This window comes from Sebastes umbrosus, chromosome 4 (genome assembly GCF_015220745.1).
Source record: "Sebastes umbrosus isolate fSebUmb1 chromosome 4, fSebUmb1.pri, whole genome shotgun sequence".
NCBI classification, from domain to species: Eukaryota; Metazoa; Chordata; class Actinopteri; order Perciformes; family Sebastidae; genus Sebastes; species Sebastes umbrosus.
In genome coordinates, this window is record NC_051272.1 from 16,226,141 (window position 1) to 16,247,372 (window position 21,232).

Below are 21,232 nucleotides of genomic sequence, written 5' to 3' on the forward strand. Positions count from 1 at the left end.
AGCCAACATCCTCTCTTTATCTCTGCTAGCACTTTCAGAGCCCTAATCTCTAAACAAACAGACACTAGAGGTTACAGCACTGATCCCACTCTCGATATGTATCGGCTGTTTTAAAAGCTTGTATAAGGATGCTTGATATTCCTAACAGAGTCTCATTGCCTGAAACACAAACCACACGACTCATTCTTAAATTAATTTTTTCAAGTCTGTCTTAAAACAACACTCATGTGACCTGTCTATACCTATGAACCATACCGGCTGAGAGGACATTCCTGTCCGATGCAATTCCAATGTAAGAGACGAGGGATGAAATCCACAGTCCTCGTTCAGTGCAAAAATTGCACAGCAAAGCTCAGCTGAATTTGATATATGATTATATACTGTATATGAGGTTTGCAGTCTCAGTTTGACAAGTCAACGTACAGACGTGCATTAGATGACGGGTGTAAGAAAATATCAATACACGAGTATCACGATGTTATGTTTTGTGATACTGTATCAATTCTCAAAAACACTGTTGTGATTTTTAATCAATACTTTACATGCAAAGATTAGCGGCTCACTTTGTGTTGTGTTTTGATGTAGGATGTTACAGGGACTTTGATAAATGCAAATGCAGATCCCACTGTTCTGATTGCATAAAAAGAAAACTTTTTACTAAGATTTTATGCACATGGTGGTTTGTTCTTCATACTGACAGTTTTTCAAGAAGTAGATTTAAAAAACAAAATCACAATATATTGAATCGTAACACCTCTTTCATGATACATATCGTATCGCCAGATTATTGCCAATACACAACCCTAACGATCATGTGAGTGTTATTTTAAGATAGACTTGATAAATGCCTTAATGCCTATAGAAAACGTATAATCAACTTGCATCAGCACCAAACAAAGATTATGTCCTAGTTAAATCAAACCAAACTGAAAAGGCACACAAATGTAATTTAACCTACAACTAGGAGTGAGCTCTATAGATAGAATATTCTATTACAGTATATGTAATCTGATATTGTGATAAAGGAACATCCGTTTATGGATAAATAGCAATACAGGAATGACTGTTTTGGCTAATTTTATCAGATTAAATCAAGGTACTTCACGGGATTGATACTAAAATCATACAGAAATCCAATATTGCCATAAAACAGTAATGCTCATTGACTTGCAACATCGCCCACAATGCAACTGTAGATATTAAAGGGATACAGTAGCTACCTCGGTAGAAATCGTACGGCAAAACCATAGACAAATACCTGAAACTATTCAACAACACATTCGCTTCAAGGCATGACAATATTTGTCTTCTGCTCTACTGTTCCTTCTGCAGTAGAAGTAACAGTACAGTATGTGAGCGCCTCACTACAGTGTACATGTCAGTGACGATGAGCTGCGGTTGAGCCCTTTGCTGACGATATCACATTCTCCAGAGTGTCAAAGCAGCAACATTTCACCTCCACTATAAAGGGACGGGATTAAAATTCAGCTTTTGATGAGGAAGCAAAAAATGAAAAGGACTTTTTTTTTTTTAAAACGGCAGGAAAAGTAGAACCGATTGTATCCAGTGTCTAAGCTTCTGCTGACATGAAACTCCTGTCAAGTGAATATATGGAGACATAAAGGCTGGGTGACTGTCAGCAGCCATCTTTACTCAGTGTTGATCTGCCTCAGCTTATTTTATGTTATGCTTACAACAGTGATACAGCAAGCAGAAAAAGCTTTAATTTGTATTTCCCATGTTTAGAGCTTTTAATTTGAAACACTAACTTTAAAAGAAGCGCATACACCAAATAAACAAACTATACCTTTTGAAATATACAAATATAGCTGCTACATAAAGAGTCCTACAATCTAAATCAACAAAATTACTTTAATAACAAGCACCAAGAAGAAGAAATACTGAGACCTCCAGGAGGCACAGACAACCATAGGAATGGTGTCGCTCCTTCTTCGCCAACACTGCTGAGGCAGAGGCAGATTTAAAATAGAGAAAGCCATTGGCACGTCCATGTAAAGCACATCCCTGATCCCTGGCTGGCTCTGTGAGGAGTTTACCTGAAGGGTTGCTGGGCTGAACGCAGGGCAGCGGAGTGCCAGGCAGAGGGGTGACGCTGGCTGACTCCTGCTGCCCCGTCAGGGCAGGATAAAGGGGCAGGACGCCCAGGGCTTTGCCCAGCATGCGAGGCCCCAGGCTCAGCACGCGAACCTTCACATCCCGGTAGCAGTGGTTGATCATCCGCAGGTGGACGTTCACCCGGGTGGTGATACGGATCAGACATTTCACCATGGTTGCAGCATGCAAGTGTTTATCCCGTCCTTATGGTCCCTGTCCCGGAGTCCAGGCCACACAGTCTCGCTGTGTTGTGTCTGTGTGTTAGGCCGAAGGGTTCCGCGTAAGTTGCGGTTTGCGGAGAGGAGTGTGTGAGGTGAAACGGAGGCTTTCTGCAGCAGTGCTACAATTGCCGGCATTGGCCTGGCCTGGTTTGGCCCCACCCAGGCCAGTGACATACATGGAGTAGAAGACCTAGGCTATTTTCAGCTGGGGTATTAATACCAATGTAAGACACCCAGTCAGCACACACTGGGGGCAGAGAGCTCTAATGGCTCTCTTGAAAAGACCCTGAATAAACACAGTACACCTGCTTCTGACCTCTATTTATCTCACTGTACAGTGTAAAGAGTTACAGTATTGAAAGGCAGGATTACTGCTGGTTTTACTCAGAGCCATGCAGGACAGTATCGCAATAACAGAGGAAGTGAGGCCACCTGTTCTGAGCCAAGAGCCGGCAGGTGGGCTGAATAAGTGACTTTAGCCGCCACTGTGTTGGCACATCAAATACAAAATCAGTCAAATACACACACACAGCTCTGAAACTCTGCATTGTTGCATTGAATTTGAGCGGACTGACTGACGCACACACCTGCAGCACGTCCCACCAGCGCTGTAAGCATGAACTGGGCCAAATGGCTCAAGTTACAGCATGTGTGTGTGTATGCAGAAGTGTGTTTTCTCACGAATAGAACAGCTCTCTGATCCATTTAAGATTTTGTACTAGCCAGCAATAACACATAATCCACGATTATATCTGAAGAGTGGGATCGTAACTGCTTCCTGGATGGTACCGAAACGACAAATGAAGTGTTTCAGTGGATGAGGATGACGTGTAAACAACACCATACTCACTGTGAGGCCTCTACAGAACATTTAATATCTTGTGAACAACACAAATTTGTTCCACGGCAGGTCAGGGGATTTGCTGCTTGCTTAGGACCAAGTGAAGCATGGTGGTGAAGGTTCTTACCCTCCATGATAGATATGTGCACAGCTTTCCGACGCGTACGCGGCACACTGCTGAGGCGAGGCCCGTGGGTGATGGATGGACAACTTCTGCTTGGCACGAGGCCAGCCCTGCGGAGACAAACACAGACACAAATGCGCTGAACAGAGAGACAGCTACGAGCGGAGGTAACTCATACTGTAGCGTAGAGTAGGTGCTGCTGATATAAAGACATCTACAGTAGCTTGGTGCCTAAGAAAATGGAGGAAAAGTAAACAAAAATCGGATCGAGGACATTCTGACCTCTCCTGAGTTTACAACTCTACCTGTGTATTTCTGGAGGTTCGCGTTTGATTTTGGCACTCTGCTCCATCACCTCTTTTGCCACTCGTCCACTGTTATAAAGCACAGAGACGATGCTCAGGATGAGTTTCACATACACACACAAACACACACACACACACACACACACATAACCAGGCACCCTGGTGTCACCCAATGCCATGAACGCCATCACTGCAGTGGATGAGTACAGTGCATGAGCATCATGATTGAATTAACCCCGGTGAATTCAGCGTTGTGTAACTGAATTACCACCAGTCAGACAAATGCACACACAGACTTGCAGGCAAGAATATCAAAACAATGATCATGGTTTTGCCCTTTAACAGTAAACTTGACATTTAACTGACTGGGCTTGTGATTTCACTTCATATACAGTCTCCATATATGAATATTATCAGATATTTGAATGCAAAATGACTTTCAATCCCTTTAATCTTGACCTTTAAATAGTTATATATGACTATTTTCGTCTTAAAAGGGCCATTTCATCCAAATTAAAATATATTTTCTCATATACCTCTAGTAGGTTTGGTTTTAACATATAGATATCCATATTCTGCCAGCACCCCACTAATGTCTTTAGTTTTAAGTAGTTCCAATGAGAAATTCTTCACGGCAAGGTTTGTGGATTATCCAAAGAAACATTGTTTCTGCGAATGCATGTTGCTTTTAAAAATTTAAATGTAATTTTTCAATGCCGAGCACAACAAAGGAAATTTAATTCACCCCCTCAGGCAAAAATCGGAGAAATGGATATCTCACAGTTTGAGCAACTAAAACAAAAACCAGCTAGATACAACTAAAGATAAGTGAGAAATGTCTTTTTAATAATTTGGGTGAAGTGGTCCTTGAATAAAGGACAATATCTTGGCCATACTTCAGGTTAACAGCTCTTACAAGGTGATAATGCCTCATGTGACTAGTCCCCTTTATTTCCCCCTCTGTGTCCTCTTGTGAGGTGTCAGTCCTATCCGCCGGGCAAAAGTACGGTGACGATACAGCACAGAAGGCCAGGAGGCCACGTCTTCTGGGAACGCTTCTCTCCACTTCCAGCTGGGGGGGTTTTCTGCAGTGTCCTCCCCTCCCTGACATCAGTCACACTGTCTTGTTGTGTACTCTACCTGTAACGGAAACGGCTGCCCTTGAAGAACAGGTTGCTGCTGGACACCGTGCGAACCTGACTGGACTTATCAAGCCTGATGGAACAAGAAAAACAAAAAAGAGAAAGATTAAAGCTTCATTAGGCAGTATATTTTTTGGCATCATTGGGCAAAAACTCCATAATAACCTTTCAGCATATTGTAATTCAAGTGTTCGGAGAGATAACTAGACTTCTGCACCTCCTCATGGCTCTGTTTTCAGGCTTTAAAAAATCTTTGACCAATCACAGGTCATTTCAGAGAGAGAGCGTTCCTATTGAGCGTTCCTATTGGCTGTGCTTCGGCTGGTGGGCGGTGCTTGGTATTTCCTCAACTGATCTCAACATGGCTGCCGGGTCGCAAACTTTCTCATTTTACAGCTAAACAGTACACTACAAGATGTTTCTGAAAACATTTGAGGTGAGAAATAGGCATTACAGTAACAGAATATTGATTCATATCTGATCAGCGTTGACTAGTTTGACCGTTTGGTCGGAGTTCGCAAGTGATTGACAGCTGCTCAGAGACGGCAGGCTCCAACTTGGCTCTGATTGGCTGTTTTCCTACGGTCTGTGAAATCCTGCAGATGCCATTAGGAGCACCGGAGGACACAGAGGCACATGATTTTTTTTCAGATTACCTGTCTCATGCACTACGGTCAGGATATAGTGACCGTTTTATAAAAATAACTTTTTTTAATCATATTTGCTCCATTTCTACCCACTGTAGCTTTAAGCCTATTCTGGCAACAATATGCTCTGAATATGCTCACACAGTTCAATATACAGTATATAATTCTTGCTTTCTGAATCCCAGAACAAAGCAGAAACTAGGATCAAATACCCTGCTACTAAATTATGTATGTCCTCTCCTTGCAGTATAGGCCCTGCATCCTCGACGCGGCTCCATACAGTATTCAATATGTTTATATTGTCATAGTAAGTGAGACATTAATGTTTAATTCTGCTTTCAGAAGATATGTGTGCTTCTCCGAATGGCATCTTCATCTCATGTCCTCTTGCCTTTTAGCTCTCCAGACTACAGTAAGATGTTAATAAGGCTGATAAAATATTATCAGTCTGCCACTTCAGAGAGCCATCAAAAGGTCACATCATATTAACTCTGATGCGCGTGCTAAGCCCTGCCCTTCCCATGCTCCCTCTCTTTCCCCACACATACCCTTCATCACCTGAGCCATCAGCCCAACTCATTACTCCACCTCTCCCTGGCCTCTGAGCTCACATGCTGTTTTTTTTTTTGGAGAGAACAGAGGAGACCCGCACCATTATTCATGGCTGAGACAGGGGAGTCATATCTCAGAGGGAGCGCTGAAGTGCTTGCAGTCTCGTGCCAGCGCACACTCATTCACGAAAAGGTCAGCAGCAACTCACACCTCATTTTCCCGCTGACAAACAACCCGGAGGGAAGGAGCTTTAAAGGACACAGAGGCACCGTCACGGTAACCCGCTCAAGGATGCAGAGCAGGTAAGTAAATCATGAAAGAAGAAATTTGTGGACTCACTTATAGAAAGCCTGGTTCTCCACTCCACACTTCCAGAGGTGCTTGCATGCCTCCGGTGTGGGCGCAAAGTACGTCAAGATGATCTTTTCGTCCTGCACGTTGAAAATGAAAGAACGTGCAGGAAAATATAACAAACTGAGACAGAAAAACCACACTCAAAGATGCACTGCTGAGTTTTTTCTTCTCCCACATCCAACATTTCACGCTCTCACCTCCTTCTGATGTGCATATACGTGGAACGTCTTGCCTTCGAACTTCAGTTTGGTCACCTCGTTCCTGTCCAGGAGAGACAGACATACAGCAAGCAGAAACAGAAAACCACAGCCTCTTTAAATATTCATGACAACCGCTTTGAGATTCACATAAAGAGACACGGAACTCTGTGTTTGGCTGACAAAACAAATAACTGATAATATTCCCTGCAGACTGGGAACGAGGGTAACCTGAGCACCAACAAACAAAGCCAGTACAAATAATGCAAAACGAAACAAAGTCTGTCTTCATTATTGTAACAGGAACCTTTTCAGTTAAAAGCAAACAGACAAAAACACAAATGCTAAATGGAAATGCGCCCTCTTGTATACATTTTCAATTCATCAGTAAAGCATCTTGCTGAATTCAAATCAGTGGGCGTTAGCTGGTGTAATTAGCCATCTGTGCACATGCTAGCCGCCGGCTCTTGTCACAGGTAGAAGCAGATGGATGAGCTTTGTTGAGTGTGACTGTACAACCAGCTGTCAAATCAGGTAAAATCAAGGCCTTCAGTGCAGTGTTTGTCTATTAACATCCCGCTATTGTGCTGTCTTTGGCTCACATAAGACAATGTTGCACATTCGGCTCACCATTTGAGAAAATGAACCCTCTTGTTTCCCTGAAGCACCACAAAACCAAACGGTGTGAAGGCGAGAAAAGCCGGGTTCCCAGACACATCCTGAAAGAGAACAATTTTCAAACTTGAACGCATACATTTAAAACTCGAATAAAACATAAATCATGAGACATGTGTTATAGCATGAGCTCTTTGTCCCGTGAGTTTGGACAGAACTGTTTTCTGAAATGTTTACTATCTAAAAATAGTACTGCAGTGCTTGAAAAACCTTGCATGGATGCGGATCAACACCATATGTCTCCAGCATCTGGGATTTCTGCAGGAAATTTCGCTCTGATGTTTCAGGTGTCTGTCCACTGAGGGAGAGCAACAACACAACACAACATCTGCGTCAGTCCAGCATCAGCATGAAACATGCAACACAACAGTCGTGAAAGGCCAAAGACTTATGAGAGAGGCACAAACATATGGATATGTTCATTTAGAGAGACTGAAAGAGACAGACAGATGTTATAGAGATCAAACATAGAAAATATGTCATGATTTAAACATTTTAAAAAGCAGTTATTGTTCAACTCTGTTACAATCAGGCTGTCAAATCAATGAGTATTCATAGTGAAGCACTGTGTTTACTTGCTGGTGAAGAAAGAAGAAACCACTAGTGGGCAGCAGAGTCTCATGCTGCTTGTCGTTCTGCTCCCACAGCATCAAAACTGGACTTTGTTGAAGCATTTCTACCTCTATTGTCGTCATTAACACAGCGGCTCATTCACATCAGAAATGATAAAACACTTATTTGGTGCAAATAAGAATCAGTTGTGGGAGTTGGACGGATCAACATGTGAATGAAACGCTTGAGAGTAGCGTGTGTTTGTGTCTCTGCGTGTTTAAGTGCATGGACCTGTTCTGTCTGATCACTTTCATTATTGTGCTCTGCTGCTCTTCCAGTTGAAGCTGGGTCTAGTACCCATCACTAATAACTGCAATAAAGGGCAGGTTACATCAAGACAAGACAATCTGACCGAGTTATTTGAGCGGACAGCGGAGAAGAGAGCACTTTTCTCTGCTATCTGCTCAAATAGGCGACAATAATCTGTCCAGCCAAACCAATACAGGAAAACGGTGCCTCATTATTGCACTCAATTACATAAATGTCAGAGGAAGTCTGGTGTTTGTCCAGCCTCTATAAGAGCCAGGATATGTAGGAATGTGAAAACAAAGAGAGATATTGAGAGTTCAATTTTATATTTTGGCTCTTACATCAGCTCCGTCTTGTGTAAGTCTGAAATCCGGCGCTCCAGCTTCTCCGAATGTTTGGGGAAGAACTGGAATTTGGAGCTGTAACCTTCAGGATGCTTCCCAGGGTCGTAGTTACCGATCTCAGCTGGAGGGAGGATCAGAAAAAAAGTGAAATGTTAAACACATTCACAAACATTCAGGACGAATAAAAGATAAAATGATGTCTACAGCTTCTGCAGGGTAAACATGCCCAGGATTATTTGTGTTCCTTCATGCCACAGTGCACTCCCTCGGATGACCCTGATGCTGATTCCTCTCTGCGAGGAGGAGCTGACCAGGCAGCGCATCTTTAATTCATCAGCCCCTCCTCCAGAGGAACCTGCCTCTCCTCAGACACTGTGTTGCTTCCTGCGATGCTAGCCGTGCCACCATACCTCATGTGTTTGTTTATGCCTGTATGTGCGTGGGGTGAAAGGATGATGAGATGCCAGATAACCACTTCAAAGATTTTATAATACAGCGTGGTTTCTTGTTTATTAAAGGTCCCATATCGTGCTCATTTTCAGGTTCATACTTGTATTTTATGTGTCTACTAGAACATGTTTACATGCTGTAATGTTAAAAAAAAACATAATTTTCCCCATACTGTCTGTCTGAATATACCTGTATTTACACTCTGTCTGAAATGCTCCGTTTTAGTGCATTTCAATGGAACTGCAACGTAATTGCATTGCTAGGCAACAGTGTGGGTCCACGTTTACTTCCTGTCAGCTTTTGTTATTTACATACACTGCAACAGGACATAAACTGGGACACATTTAGAATGTTTATGTTTAAAACCTTGTAATGGTCTAAATATTGTATATTTGTGACCTCACAAATGGACAGAAATCTTAACGGCTTGTTTCAAACGCACAATTTCTGAATTAGGGCTGTGTGTATTTCTCCGTATATTGAGCGTTTTGATAGTTTAACAGTATTTATATAGCACTTAAACCTATTTTATAATATAAAAGACCTGAAACTCTCACTTTTTACAATATGGGACCTTTAAAGAATGTGCAAGTCACTGAACTAATTATCATACAAAGTACAAAATAACCGTTCACTTTGTGCGAGTTTTAGGGTCATCCGATGAGCATGAAACGCGTACTACAAAGCTTAAAGCATAAACAATCTTATGTGTGTAAAGAAAAACAACACTGCAGGCATATTCTTTGAGGACTGTGCATTCTCACTCTATTACCTAATTCAGCTTCATTCCACATAAAAATCTATTTGTTTGGCTGGCAGTATTTATCCGACTGGTGAACTACAGGGCATGGTAAAACAGAGGTCGTGAACGCAACGCGAAGCAGAGAGCGTGCAAGTCATTTCCATCTGTCACCTTCCATTACCTTGAAGGATGTGTGCAGCCAGCATGGCCGCGTCCGACGTTTTACACAGGAGCCGCCCGTGGTAGAGGTCTCTCTTGATTTGCAGGAAGACAAGATATCTGCAGAGGAGAGGACAGAAAATCACGTCAGACAGGCCTGCTTATGAGAATACTGATGATATTCACTCGCTCATGTCGCCACGAAAAGGAAAGAAAGGAGAGGAGGAGCAGCAAAATAACAAACCTGATAAGCCTCAAAGGCGGTTTGAGTTCATGCTCCCTATGGGTGGTTTGAATATTTCTTTTTGATTTAGCTGAAATGAGGGTTTTGTTTTAGGGAAAGGAGGGTATGAAGGCCCTGAGGGAGAAGCTGCTACTGACGCTGTGCTTCTCTTAAAGCCTCCAGCCTAGTTTCAGACTCACCCAACCAATCAGCTCCTGGAGCATGAAATCTACTCTGAGACAACATCTGAAGCAAATAGCATGACGGTGATGACTATTATTAATACCATTATTTGTTATTATCACTATTAAAGGTTGGCACATTCAAATCCTTATTTTATGAAGAGTAAATCAGGCATTCATCTCGTTGTTTTTCACAGCCAGCCAGCAGACCTGCTCCTCTCTATCTAGGCCAGTTCCACAAAGGCTAATAACGCGTTCTGTGCAGGGAGATGCATTAAAAAGCTGCTTACATTTCCCACGTTGTTCACTCTGCAACAGACCCTTGTGAAGGTGTGATGAGTACAATAAATGGGTACTAATTCAACAGCCATTATAGTCCCGATGGCTGCTGATGTTTTCACTGTATCCCAAAACATCTACACAATACAAACATGCACTTCTGCCAGGTTATTTCACCTTTACAGTAATTACAGTACATGGTCAGTTGAGAAAAGTGATGTGCACCTTATTTATTAATGGTTCTTTTTTTTTTTCCTCTTTATTTTAATTTCTTATTAAAGCCTCTGTATACCCACACAGGTGTTTTCAGCTCTTCTGGCTGATTAGACCTCAGCTCAGGTTGAAGGTAGGTGGACCTTTGGTCACAAATCTTCATCTACCAATAAGAATGATAAAGGTGTGATTTGTCCCACCCTAAGAGGTTGAACAGAGCTAACAGGAGACCCAGGAAGATGTCTCTCAATTAGGCTTTACACGCCCACATAGTCCTGAGAAGAGGTCTAATCAGCATATTAACTGAAAAGACCTGTGTAGGTGTTCAAAGACTTTAATCTTTATTTTATTTGTTTGGACTACGGGGGAAAATTAACTGTTGAGCTAACCTTGGTACATTAACATTGATGTTTTTAAAATGTCAGTGTTGATTAATATGCATTGTCCCTAGTAAATGTACAAAAATGTCCCAATTATGTCCTTTTTTTAAATCATGTTTCAAGTCTTCTCACAGGTGTAAATGCTTTCCTGTGGATTGCATACATGCTCTGATGAGGGCCCATAGCCGAAACGCGTCAGCAGTTTCGTCAGTCCATTTCTTGAAAAATAAATAAATAAATAATAGGGCTGTCAAATCGATTAAAATATTTAATCCTGATTAATCGCATCATTTACTATAGTTAATCGCAATTAATCGCAAATTAATCACACATTTTTTATCTCTTCAAAATGTACCCTAAAGGGAGATTTTTCAAGTATTTAATACTCTTATCAACGTGGGAGTGGGCAAATATGCTTGCTTTATGCAAATTAATGTATATATTTCGTTTTCCTAAATTTGTTTTGTGGAAATACACCCGTCTGCAAAGCATGTGAACAATGTTGAACAGGCCTATATCACAGAGGACATTTTGACATGTCGCAGTAAGAAAAGCACAGGTGTATATACACAGTAATACAGTTATACAATTAATGACGGCTGAATTCCCGCTTCAGGTCTGTTGTGGATTACTGGGACGCTTGAATACAACAGAGCAATCGTTAATGTTATAATTAACACCTGAGCTTCTCCCACTATGTCAAAATGTTTACTGTGAGAAAGGCCAATAAACACCAAAGGCATCATCATATTTTGTGGAAATGCTTCCTATTTTTTTGGTGTATATAGAATTTTCCTGTGGCATCAACATGCTGTCTTAAAAAAAAACTGCACAATATGATGATGAGAGGGAGCATCCACTGAATGATCCTCGTGTGTGATTGATTATTTACCCTCTCCCTCCCTCTGTGGTCTGCTCTCTCCACTCTCATCATCATGTATCACTCGCTCTCCTCCCCGGCCTTTCATTTGCTTTTCACTCTCCATCAGCACTCTACATGTGGTGCACATTACATCTCATTACACCTCGGAGAGAGAACGACCTCCTCTCCCTCTAGTCAGTGATGAATGTATTAGCAAACTGGACATGCACACGTGTACCAGCTGACTACTCTCCGTGTTATCTGGAGGCAGCGTAAACTCAGTGCTCTACACACACTTATCACCTTTCTGCTAATTAATCAGAACCCCACTTAGTAAGACGTGTGCATTTATAAACAAAAAATACTAGTGGAGGATGTGTTCTGTTTAATATTTATCATAATGTTTTTGACGGTAAAGTACTCAGGCATTTTAATTATGGAGGCCCATAAATAAATGTTTTAGAAAGAGACATGTTTGCTCTGTGTAAAAGATTTTAGAACACAATCTGTGTTAAAGGAAAATCAAAAAAACAAGGATGAAGCACAGCTGCTTTTCACAGGTTTGTCAAATGATGGCAGTCTTTCTTCCTTACTTTTAAACTGGAAAAAAAAATAAGCCGTAGCAGTACAAGAGCCCTTATCGGTTCATCTGAAGTGAAAGCAACAAGAGGAGGTCATACCGAGTGATTTCCTCCTTTAGAGAAGCGGGTTCAGGAGGGTAGAACTTGACTCTCAGACACATGGTGAAGGGAGGCTGAGCTGGAGGAAACACGCACAAACACATGTAAGAAACAGGACAGGAAGCCTTTCATTGTACGAGATCAAACAATCAACAGCAAGACTGATTTAGGACTCAGACACAGGCAGATTTATCCCCATGAATTCAAAGAGTTCGCCAATATCAAAAACTTTGGTAACACTACATTTTACAGGTCCGCAAATTCCATGGTAATTAGGTGATAATTAGCAAGTAACCTATTTGAAATTTCTTTGGAATTACTGTTAAATTACCCCAATATTTACCTCAACATGTATTGAATATTATTTTATTATAAATATTATCATGCCTCGTGTTTTTTTTTACACCTTTGCCTGTTTCTGGACTGACTTTTTCTAGTTAACATTTAGAAAACCCCAAAGAGTTGACTTTACAATAATGAGAAAAGCATGCAAGTTGTAACAGTAAAAACACACTCAATAGTAAAAGTAGAAGTATTAACAGCAAAATGTACTTCATGTATCAAAACTAAAAGTACTTATGCAGAAAAATGGCCAATGTGAGTGTTTTATTTATCATTATAGAGTATATTATATTACTAGAATATTTTTACTGCTGCAATTACCGTATTTGTTGGGTAATTTAATCTCTAACAATGCATAACAAGCTCATCAATGGTTTTAAGTAAAAAGTATTAATATAATATTTTTGCCTCTCAAAAACAAAAGCATAAAGTATATATGTAAATACTCCAAAGTAAAGTGAAAGTACATCAAAATTATACTTAAGCACAGATCGAATTAGATACTTTCCATTACAAGCAAATGTTTGGTGTTTTCATTGGATGAATGATTTAAACGATTTATCAATTATCAGCGTTTGCGCTGTTTCATTTTCTGTTGTTAAGTCAACTCCACAGTAAATTATACGTATAAAATAAACATTAAGTTATTCAGTGCAGACCTTGTGTTGAGGCCCAGAATTCAAGATTATAGACAGAAACACAAAGTACTTACATTTCATTTGCTTTGCAATTGATTTTGAGAACTCCAACCAGTGCTGCATTAGAAAGAAAAGCGGATAAATGCAAATTATCAAATGTCACAAAAAAAAATCGTTTCTGAGTAATCCACACATCAAATCATTCAGCTGACACTTTCCATATCAGTTGCCATGATGTTCAGCTGTTACTACTGACAGTTTTCCGTGGGAAACCTGTTCGTGCCACATATGGTGTTACAACAGCACTGTTGGAGCAACATGCTGCATTGAATATTAAGAACTTGCAGGGTTTTCTTTTGGAGACACTGTGGAAAAGGCTGATTAGACAACAGGTTTTGACTGAACAGTGAGCTCCAGCTGGCGGTGACAGACACACCGGCTCTGTGTGTCTACGGCCAGATTCAGATTCTTCGTTCTCTCTGGAAGCACATTCTCTCTCCATCTCCATCTTCCTCCCAGGTTGCCTTCTCGCCAATCCAACCCACCCACAGCAACAACCACCAAAATAGTCCTGAGCATAGGAAACGCAGCATCAGCAGGACTTGGCTCTTGTCTGCAGGACTACAACATGATCTGTGAACATGTGAATACTTCATGAATCAAGCAGTGCTACTACATGCCTCGCAGCAGAAGAGCCTGATGGAACAACCGTCAGTCTGAGAGGCGGCGTGAATAAGAGAAACCGAAGAACACAACTTTTCACTCTCATTCTTCCAACTAAATCAAACCCGATCCATTTTTAAAAGTATAGCCACGCATGTGATTTTTAAAGCAACACAGTTATGCGAGTATGAAGTCATTCTGAGTTCACATTCAATCACTTCTACCTTTGAAATATTGGACGCAGTGGATTTAACAACACAGATTTCAAACTTGTAATTTCCATTTAAAGTTTGGCATACCTAGTTTTACAACAGGAGGAACTATGCCATTCTTTATTATCAACAAGGCTCTATTGTTGGATCCCATTGCAGACTATTAAAGGAATAGTTCAGCATTTTGGGAAATATTTAAATAGCCAGGAAGTTTTTATCTTAGGTTAGCATAAAGCAGGGATAAATAGCTAGTCTTACTCTCTTGAAAATTCAAAAGTACGCCTACCCGTACCTCCAAATCCCACTAATCAACATGCTTTATCTCCTTCGTTTAATCCATACACAAAAAGAAATATAAAAGCAACTAGTTGTGGTTTTAAAGGGAGTTGCATGGTTTAACTAGTTCTTCCTTTCTTTATGCTAAGCTAGGCTAACCGCCTTCGGACCATAGACTGTATAGCCTATAAGAAGTGGATGTAGTCACAGTGACTGTTTTGAAGCCTCGAGTTCAGAATTTTGGCCATTGTCATCTTGTATTTGGCCGTCACCATGTTGGTCTTCTGCTACCAGAAGTGACTCAAGAGGGTGGAGCTAAGACGACATTTTCAGACGACCAAAAAGGTTATAATTAACTTTCATGAAGTGAAAACATACTGCGAAAGGGTTAAAGTTGTAAGACTAAAACAGGGACAGCTCCCAGGAATAAACTGCAACATACTTAAAAACATTTTTTTTCCTCCTCCTAAAGGATTGTAAAGCAATGATATCTCAGTTAGCTTTAATGTTTGTGATTTATTTTGGGACATGGACCTGAATGGTATTGTGTACTATTGAATGGATATCCTTTTTTTCTTTGGTCTCTCTTAAAAAAAAAATAGGCTTTACTAAATGATAAATGAAGCAAATGCACATAAGCATGCACACAAAAATCCTCTGTCATGCTCACACACATACATACACAGACTTACCCGTTGCTTGTCTGGATCCACATATCTGATGCCAAAATAGTCTTTCTCCAGCAAATTGAGATGGTGGCAGATGATGTCAAACAGATACTGTCCCTTTGCATCCCGCTGTAATAGAAGAGAAGAAAAAACACAAATTCAGCAAGCATGCCCACGACAACAAGTCATCAAAAACGTATTTGAACATGTGGCCAAGAAAAGTCTCAACAATAGAAAAGGTACTGTCCTGAGTTCAAACATGAGAAATGATTTCTGCTAGCAGAATGTGCTTCAGTTTTTTTTTAAACCCTGCCAGAGATATCTCACTATCATCCAATATTAATACAAAGCCAGAGCCATCTGAAGTGTCTGGAATAAACCCCGTCCACAGCTAAAAGAGGAGCTCAAAGAGAGGATGGATTAAATATACTGAAATCTCACTGGGGGTTTTGCTACAGTAATACTCCATCACATCCTTTAGAGAAACACCTATACTACGTATACTGATGGACACAGAGAAGCCTGGCCGTCCTCCACTGTGTTCAGTAAACATCTGACACCCTTCTCTTCCTGTTCACAACAATGTATCTGCATAACACAGCTGGACATCCTGGCTTAGACCAGAACATTTGAATCCGACTGGAACAGATTTTCTTGTAGAGATCCAACAGTAGCACATAATACTGTTTGAAACGCCCCAGAAACTCCTCTCAAACGATGGCAGGACAGAAACAAGTTAAGTGCTGCCTCTTCAACATAATTCATTGCTTTCCATCTGGAAGAGCTTTATACACCTGTGAGTGATACAGATATGATTAGCACAAGTAGAGAGCAATGATTACACTGCAGCGAGCCAGGTAGACTAATAAGTGACAGTTCTTCGACTAATCAAAAGCTGCGGAGGTGCCACATAGTGCAAATCAATGTCAGTCACTGTGAAGGGCTACAATCAGCCTGAATGTTAACGACTGACAAGGAAACATGACAAACTGTACCATTATATCTGAGATAACTCAATATGCAAAACCGAAATTTTAAGTAAATTCACAAGGCTGGATCTCATAAATTGACATGTCTTTTGGCAGGTTACATATCTCAAAATGGTGTTAATTAAATAAGTGTCTGAGACATTTCAGCGTCTGGACTTCTGTGGCATTAAATCCTTGCATCATATTTCTCGTAAATGTGATGAGGTTAGAAGGTGAGTGTGATTAATCGGTATCGAGAAGACAGCAAACATTAAACCTGGGACCTGTCCAGTGCGTTTACTGTTCACCGTCTCCCGGCATTTTGGAGGCAACTGTCGAAGCGACTTTTTACAGTATCTAATGGAAAGGAGTTTTTTTTTAAATTCAGAGTACTGCTTATCTTTACATATTTGTACACGTTAAATGTATTTATTACACGGCTTTGTTGAATACAGCAACCTTTTCACACGATTATATTCCTAAAACTAAGGTATTACAATTTTGAAACGATACCCAGCACTATTCATGACCATGATTAAATCACATGTTAGCTGAGGTCTGATGGGCTCTCAAGTCTCAGTGCTCATAATGGTACATGAGAAGGTCAGCTGAGGTCAAGGCTGGGGAGCCACAGTCGACCGTCTCCTTCCTTCTCTCTCTGCTCGTTTCCCCCGTGAAACGAGCAGAAGTGTCACTAGCAGCACTCTCCTCCGTGTCATTAGTCAGGCTGCAGATAAAAGGCACTTCATTAGGACAAAGGCCTATCGATGCTGGGCTTGACGCTTAACCGCCGTGACTCTCTGTGACCAAGTGCCGATAGGAGCTCTGCTACTGGAGGTAACTGACCTTTCTGTAGCAAGATCGAAGGGCTTCATGGGCGCTCGCCGCTGTCACTTTGAGATTATTCCCTTTTTGTAACATTACTAACCAATCTGACGTGCCTGCTAACATACAGGGCCTCGATGAAATGAAAAAGGATCTTTGTAGTGTGCCCGGAAAGAGAAATACGATTTTTCCAGCAAAGATTTATCCTGGAGAAAGTCGATTTCTTGGTCGTGGTATGTAAAATAATCTTCCAATCCTGCATAATCTAAATTAATTTAAAGATATTCAGGCTATATGCATTTAAAATACAAAAAGGGCACAATGAAAGCTAAAAAAAAAAAATGTTTTAAAGTGTAAAGCATGCTTCCTCCTGTGGATTTACCACTGGGCTGAAAACCCTGCTAGAGGGAGCAGTGGGAGCAACAAAACCATCCACAAATTAAAAAAAACGTCTCTGTATGGAGGGGACACACCGAGTCAGAAAAGACATCTGCTCTTTTGTTGCAAGGAGAGAGCATGTTTGTTAGTATTCAACAGCAGGCCCACCAACCTCCCCTCTCTCCCCCCTTTCTTGCTCCCCGATGCCCCCTACCTCCGAATCTGCCCCACACCCAACACAGCTGTATTATTCCCCCGCTGGTCCCTCTAATTACAAGACCGAGGTGATTGCAGGAGAGAAAGGATGTCCTTAAATTTCTAATTAACACTAATGAACCTTTTCCTCGCCTAGATTGGCATCTCAATATAGCCCAACAGGAGCCTCGGCAGATTTACAAAAGGGTTTATTGGTTTGACCTGAGTTGGTGACCAGGTAAGACCCTTTTTACAGGATTCAATCCTGCTGTGTTGTATCAGCCCGCTCTCATTAACCCTGGATAACAACGCACCCTTTAGCTTCTGTATGAGACGCACTGCGCTTTCAATGTAAACCCATTCGCGTCAATATTAAACGCTCAAAGAAAGGGGTCGGGGAGTGTGGTGGCGTAGTTTATAGAGCGAAAAAACACGCGCAAAGGGTGAGTGGCAGAGGTGGTGGATGAGTGAAACAAACAGGGCTTTCATTCAGGAGACCGCTGTTCGTGTCCCATGTGAAACGTGTTGTTTGTCTTTGTGTTCACAATGCTAAGTTCCATTTTCACTTTACAAATGTAATTTTAAAAGGGACTATTTGTAAGATTCAGAAATGCTGCTTAACAGCGACACCTGTGGCCTTGAAATCAACGAAAGTCAGCGTCGAGCTCGCGCTTGCTCGCTCTACATAGACATGAATGAGCATTGCTCAAAACAGTGAGGCGACAGACGTCAGCTAAAACCACAATATCACTCTATATTTCAGCTGCTTGGCAGTAATGTTAGCTGACCAGACGAAGGTCTCTCCATGAATCAACGCTGATCCTAGTGTTGGCTTTTCCTGCTCAGCGCAGGCTTCAGCAGCGGGGCTCCTCAACGAGTTACGTTATCGCCTCCCGACCGCAGCCGGCAGCCGAAGACACCGGCACCCGGTCGGTAACAAGACGATAACGTAACTCGTTGAGGAGCCCCGTCACTTCACAAGACACGGGAAACCTCTGTTGGTCTGGAGGAGCTGCAGCATTTATTTCTGCACAAACGTCCACTCTACATTCACTAGATATTCTCAGAGCTAAACTAACTCTTCTGCAGTGTGTAGTGAGCGCGCGTTCACGTCTAGAGGTGGAGCGAGACAGCGAGGACGCGCGCGCTGTCTGAGTGAAAGAGAGCAGGCAGCGGAGACGAGGCTCCGGCCACACGCGAGCGCGCATATGCGAGCGCGCATATGCGAGCGCGCATATGCGAGCACGCATATGCGAGCACGCATGTGTGCCGACCCGCTACATTTATACGCTTAAAAAGTTACAAACAGTCCCTTTAAGCAAAACCATGTTGTTTTTTTCCTAAACCTAACTAAGTGGTTTTGTTGCCTAAACCTAAGCAAGTGTTTTTGTTTGGATTCACGTTAACCATGTGTTTACAGCGACCGTAGTGGAGCGCCATAGTTTGACGGGCTGGGCTTCCCAGTGTGTTAGTAGATGTCCTGACAAAGCACCAGTATGTGGGATGAGAATGTGTTGATTGTATTTGTTAAGTAAATAGGCTTCTGTCACCTCCCTACGAAAAAAAAAAAAAGTTAAGAAATAAACTGAGATGGATTTGTTGACTAGTAAATCACCTGTAGCCAAATGTCCCTGTTAGGAAAATATCATTTCACACAACATGATGTTGTCAACATGATGTTGTTTCCTGATGTTGAAGGCAAAAATGGCATCTCAGAAAGACACAAAAATGAAAAAGATCTTTCTGAATCTAACTGAAAACAACACAGTGGCTCTTTTACTTCCTAAAGAGCCCCCAGTGTACAATGGGCACTTTCCTTTCAGATTAATCATTAAAACGGTCTCCATGTCAACGCAGGAGCACAGACCATTAATAAAAGATTGTATCACTTTATAGTGAGAGGAGTGGAAACATAATGCCATTGACTGCGTGGGACTGTGCGTGTGCGTGTGCGTGTGCGTGTGCGTGTGCGTGTGTGTGTGTGAGAGAGGCTAAAGGTACCTAGAAGAACCCGGAGGTGATTTCTTTAGTTTCATAAGCAGATTGCTTTCTTTTGTCCCAGGAGGCCGAGTGGTTGCACTGGTTAATGTGTCAGAGCGATTCAGTGTCCCGACCGAGCTGCCTGGAGTTCAAGTCATGACCCTGCACACTTCAGCTGGGACTGGGAGCGCACAGAGGCCAACCCACAACCACTTACAATTAATACGAAGCTCTTTTAGCTGTAAAATCAAGTCTGTTTCCTTCAAGTCATAAACTGGTTTAGTCAAAGCACACACACACGAACAGTTAGTAGTTATGACGGTGTTTAAATAGAGCACATCATGTCAGGCTATGCATTTATAACTATTCATCATGTACATTATTAGTACAGTAGGTGTTTTGTTGCATGTCATTATTATGCCATTATAAACCAATGGATTAACGCAGGTTATTGCAGTATTAAAGCAAAAAAAAACGCCCAACAGTGATTTCAAACATGCTTTAGAAATCTAATCTTTAAAAATAAAACAACTAATGCCATTTCATAGCTTTAGACTGAAGCTGATGAGGACAGGGGAAGAATTCATTTTGTATAAAATCTGCTGAGTTCTGAAAAAACTAAGGAGAAAGTGCTACTCGGATGTCACAGTAAAATGACGCACAAAGAAAGCAAGTGCTCCTGAATTCAAGGCACACTGCTTTGTTAAAGAACCAAATTTCACAGGGATGCACCGATCAGACTTTTTTCTGTCCCAATACTGATAGCGATACTTGGGTTTTGTACTGATCCGATACCAGTGTTTAATTAATAAACTGTATGCCTCACTGTGTGGAAGTGACTGGGATCCTTCTTTTATGTGTAAGGCAACTGATTTAAACATTGCTTTCCTAACTTTGTAAAACAAAATATAACAAATAAAAACATAGATACAAATTTACTGAATTGATATTTATTGTTAAAATAATAACTTGGTAAAGAAAAATCTTCAAAATTATCAGGAATTATAATTCAAGTGGAAACCTTTTTAATTCAGCAACAAATTGTCATTAAAATACCAGTTTACTGTTTAATGTATATAGTATATAAACTTAGAATTTAATTAACTGGCTCCATGGTCACCGATATCCAATCCAGCTGTTTGAGTCAGTATCGGCCAGATATCTGATCCGGTATCAGTGCATCCCTACCGTTATTATTGTGGCTAAATGATTGAAAGCAAGACCAGCGTGTATTGACACACAAACAAGTTGAGCTCTTTTCAGACTCCTCCACCAGCAGTATGTATCCATCAAGGCCATGAGATGTGTAAAATCACACAGTTGTGAAGAGAAGACTGCAATGAACTGCATTTATGGGGTTAGTTAATTCTGAAATACATTTCTCAAGATAACGCCAGCGGTGGGTGAAAATTATTAAATAAACTGAAAGAGTTCTGAATCTTTAATATGAAACTCTAAAAACGTTCACTCCTATTGAGCCACAGTCAGCCAGCAATTATCACACTCATTAGCTGAGGAGGACAATATATGATGATGACC

General features: G+C 41.2%; 1 protein-coding gene across 3 annotated transcripts in view; it reads right to left on the reverse strand.

Annotated features, from left to right (window-relative positions):
- LOC119486400 (FERM domain-containing protein 5) overlaps window positions 1-21,232 on the reverse strand; it is a 69,231-nt gene that overhangs the window by 6,227 nt on the left and 41,772 nt on the right. For 2 of the 3 annotated variants that reach the window (XM_037766475.1, XM_037766474.1), the window contains exons 2-13: window positions 15,372-15,476; window positions 13,603-13,645; window positions 12,549-12,627; window positions 9,752-9,849; window positions 8,376-8,499; window positions 7,384-7,471; window positions 7,129-7,217; window positions 6,499-6,562; window positions 6,287-6,369; window positions 4,747-4,821; window positions 3,607-3,675; window positions 3,305-3,411 (exon numbers count right to left, since the gene is read on the reverse strand). In XM_037766475.1, coding sequence (XP_037622403.1) covers window positions 3,305-3,411; window positions 3,607-3,675; window positions 4,747-4,821; window positions 6,287-6,369; window positions 6,499-6,562; window positions 7,129-7,217; window positions 7,384-7,471; window positions 8,376-8,499; window positions 9,752-9,849; window positions 12,549-12,627; window positions 13,603-13,645; window positions 15,372-15,476 — 1,024 coding nt within the window. The remainder of the gene's footprint in view (window positions 1-3,304; window positions 3,412-3,606; window positions 3,676-4,746; window positions 4,822-6,286; window positions 6,370-6,498; window positions 6,563-7,128; window positions 7,218-7,383; window positions 7,472-8,375; window positions 8,500-9,751; window positions 9,850-12,548; window positions 12,628-13,602; window positions 13,646-15,371; window positions 15,477-21,232) is intronic. The other variant, XM_037766476.1, reaches the window with a different exon arrangement.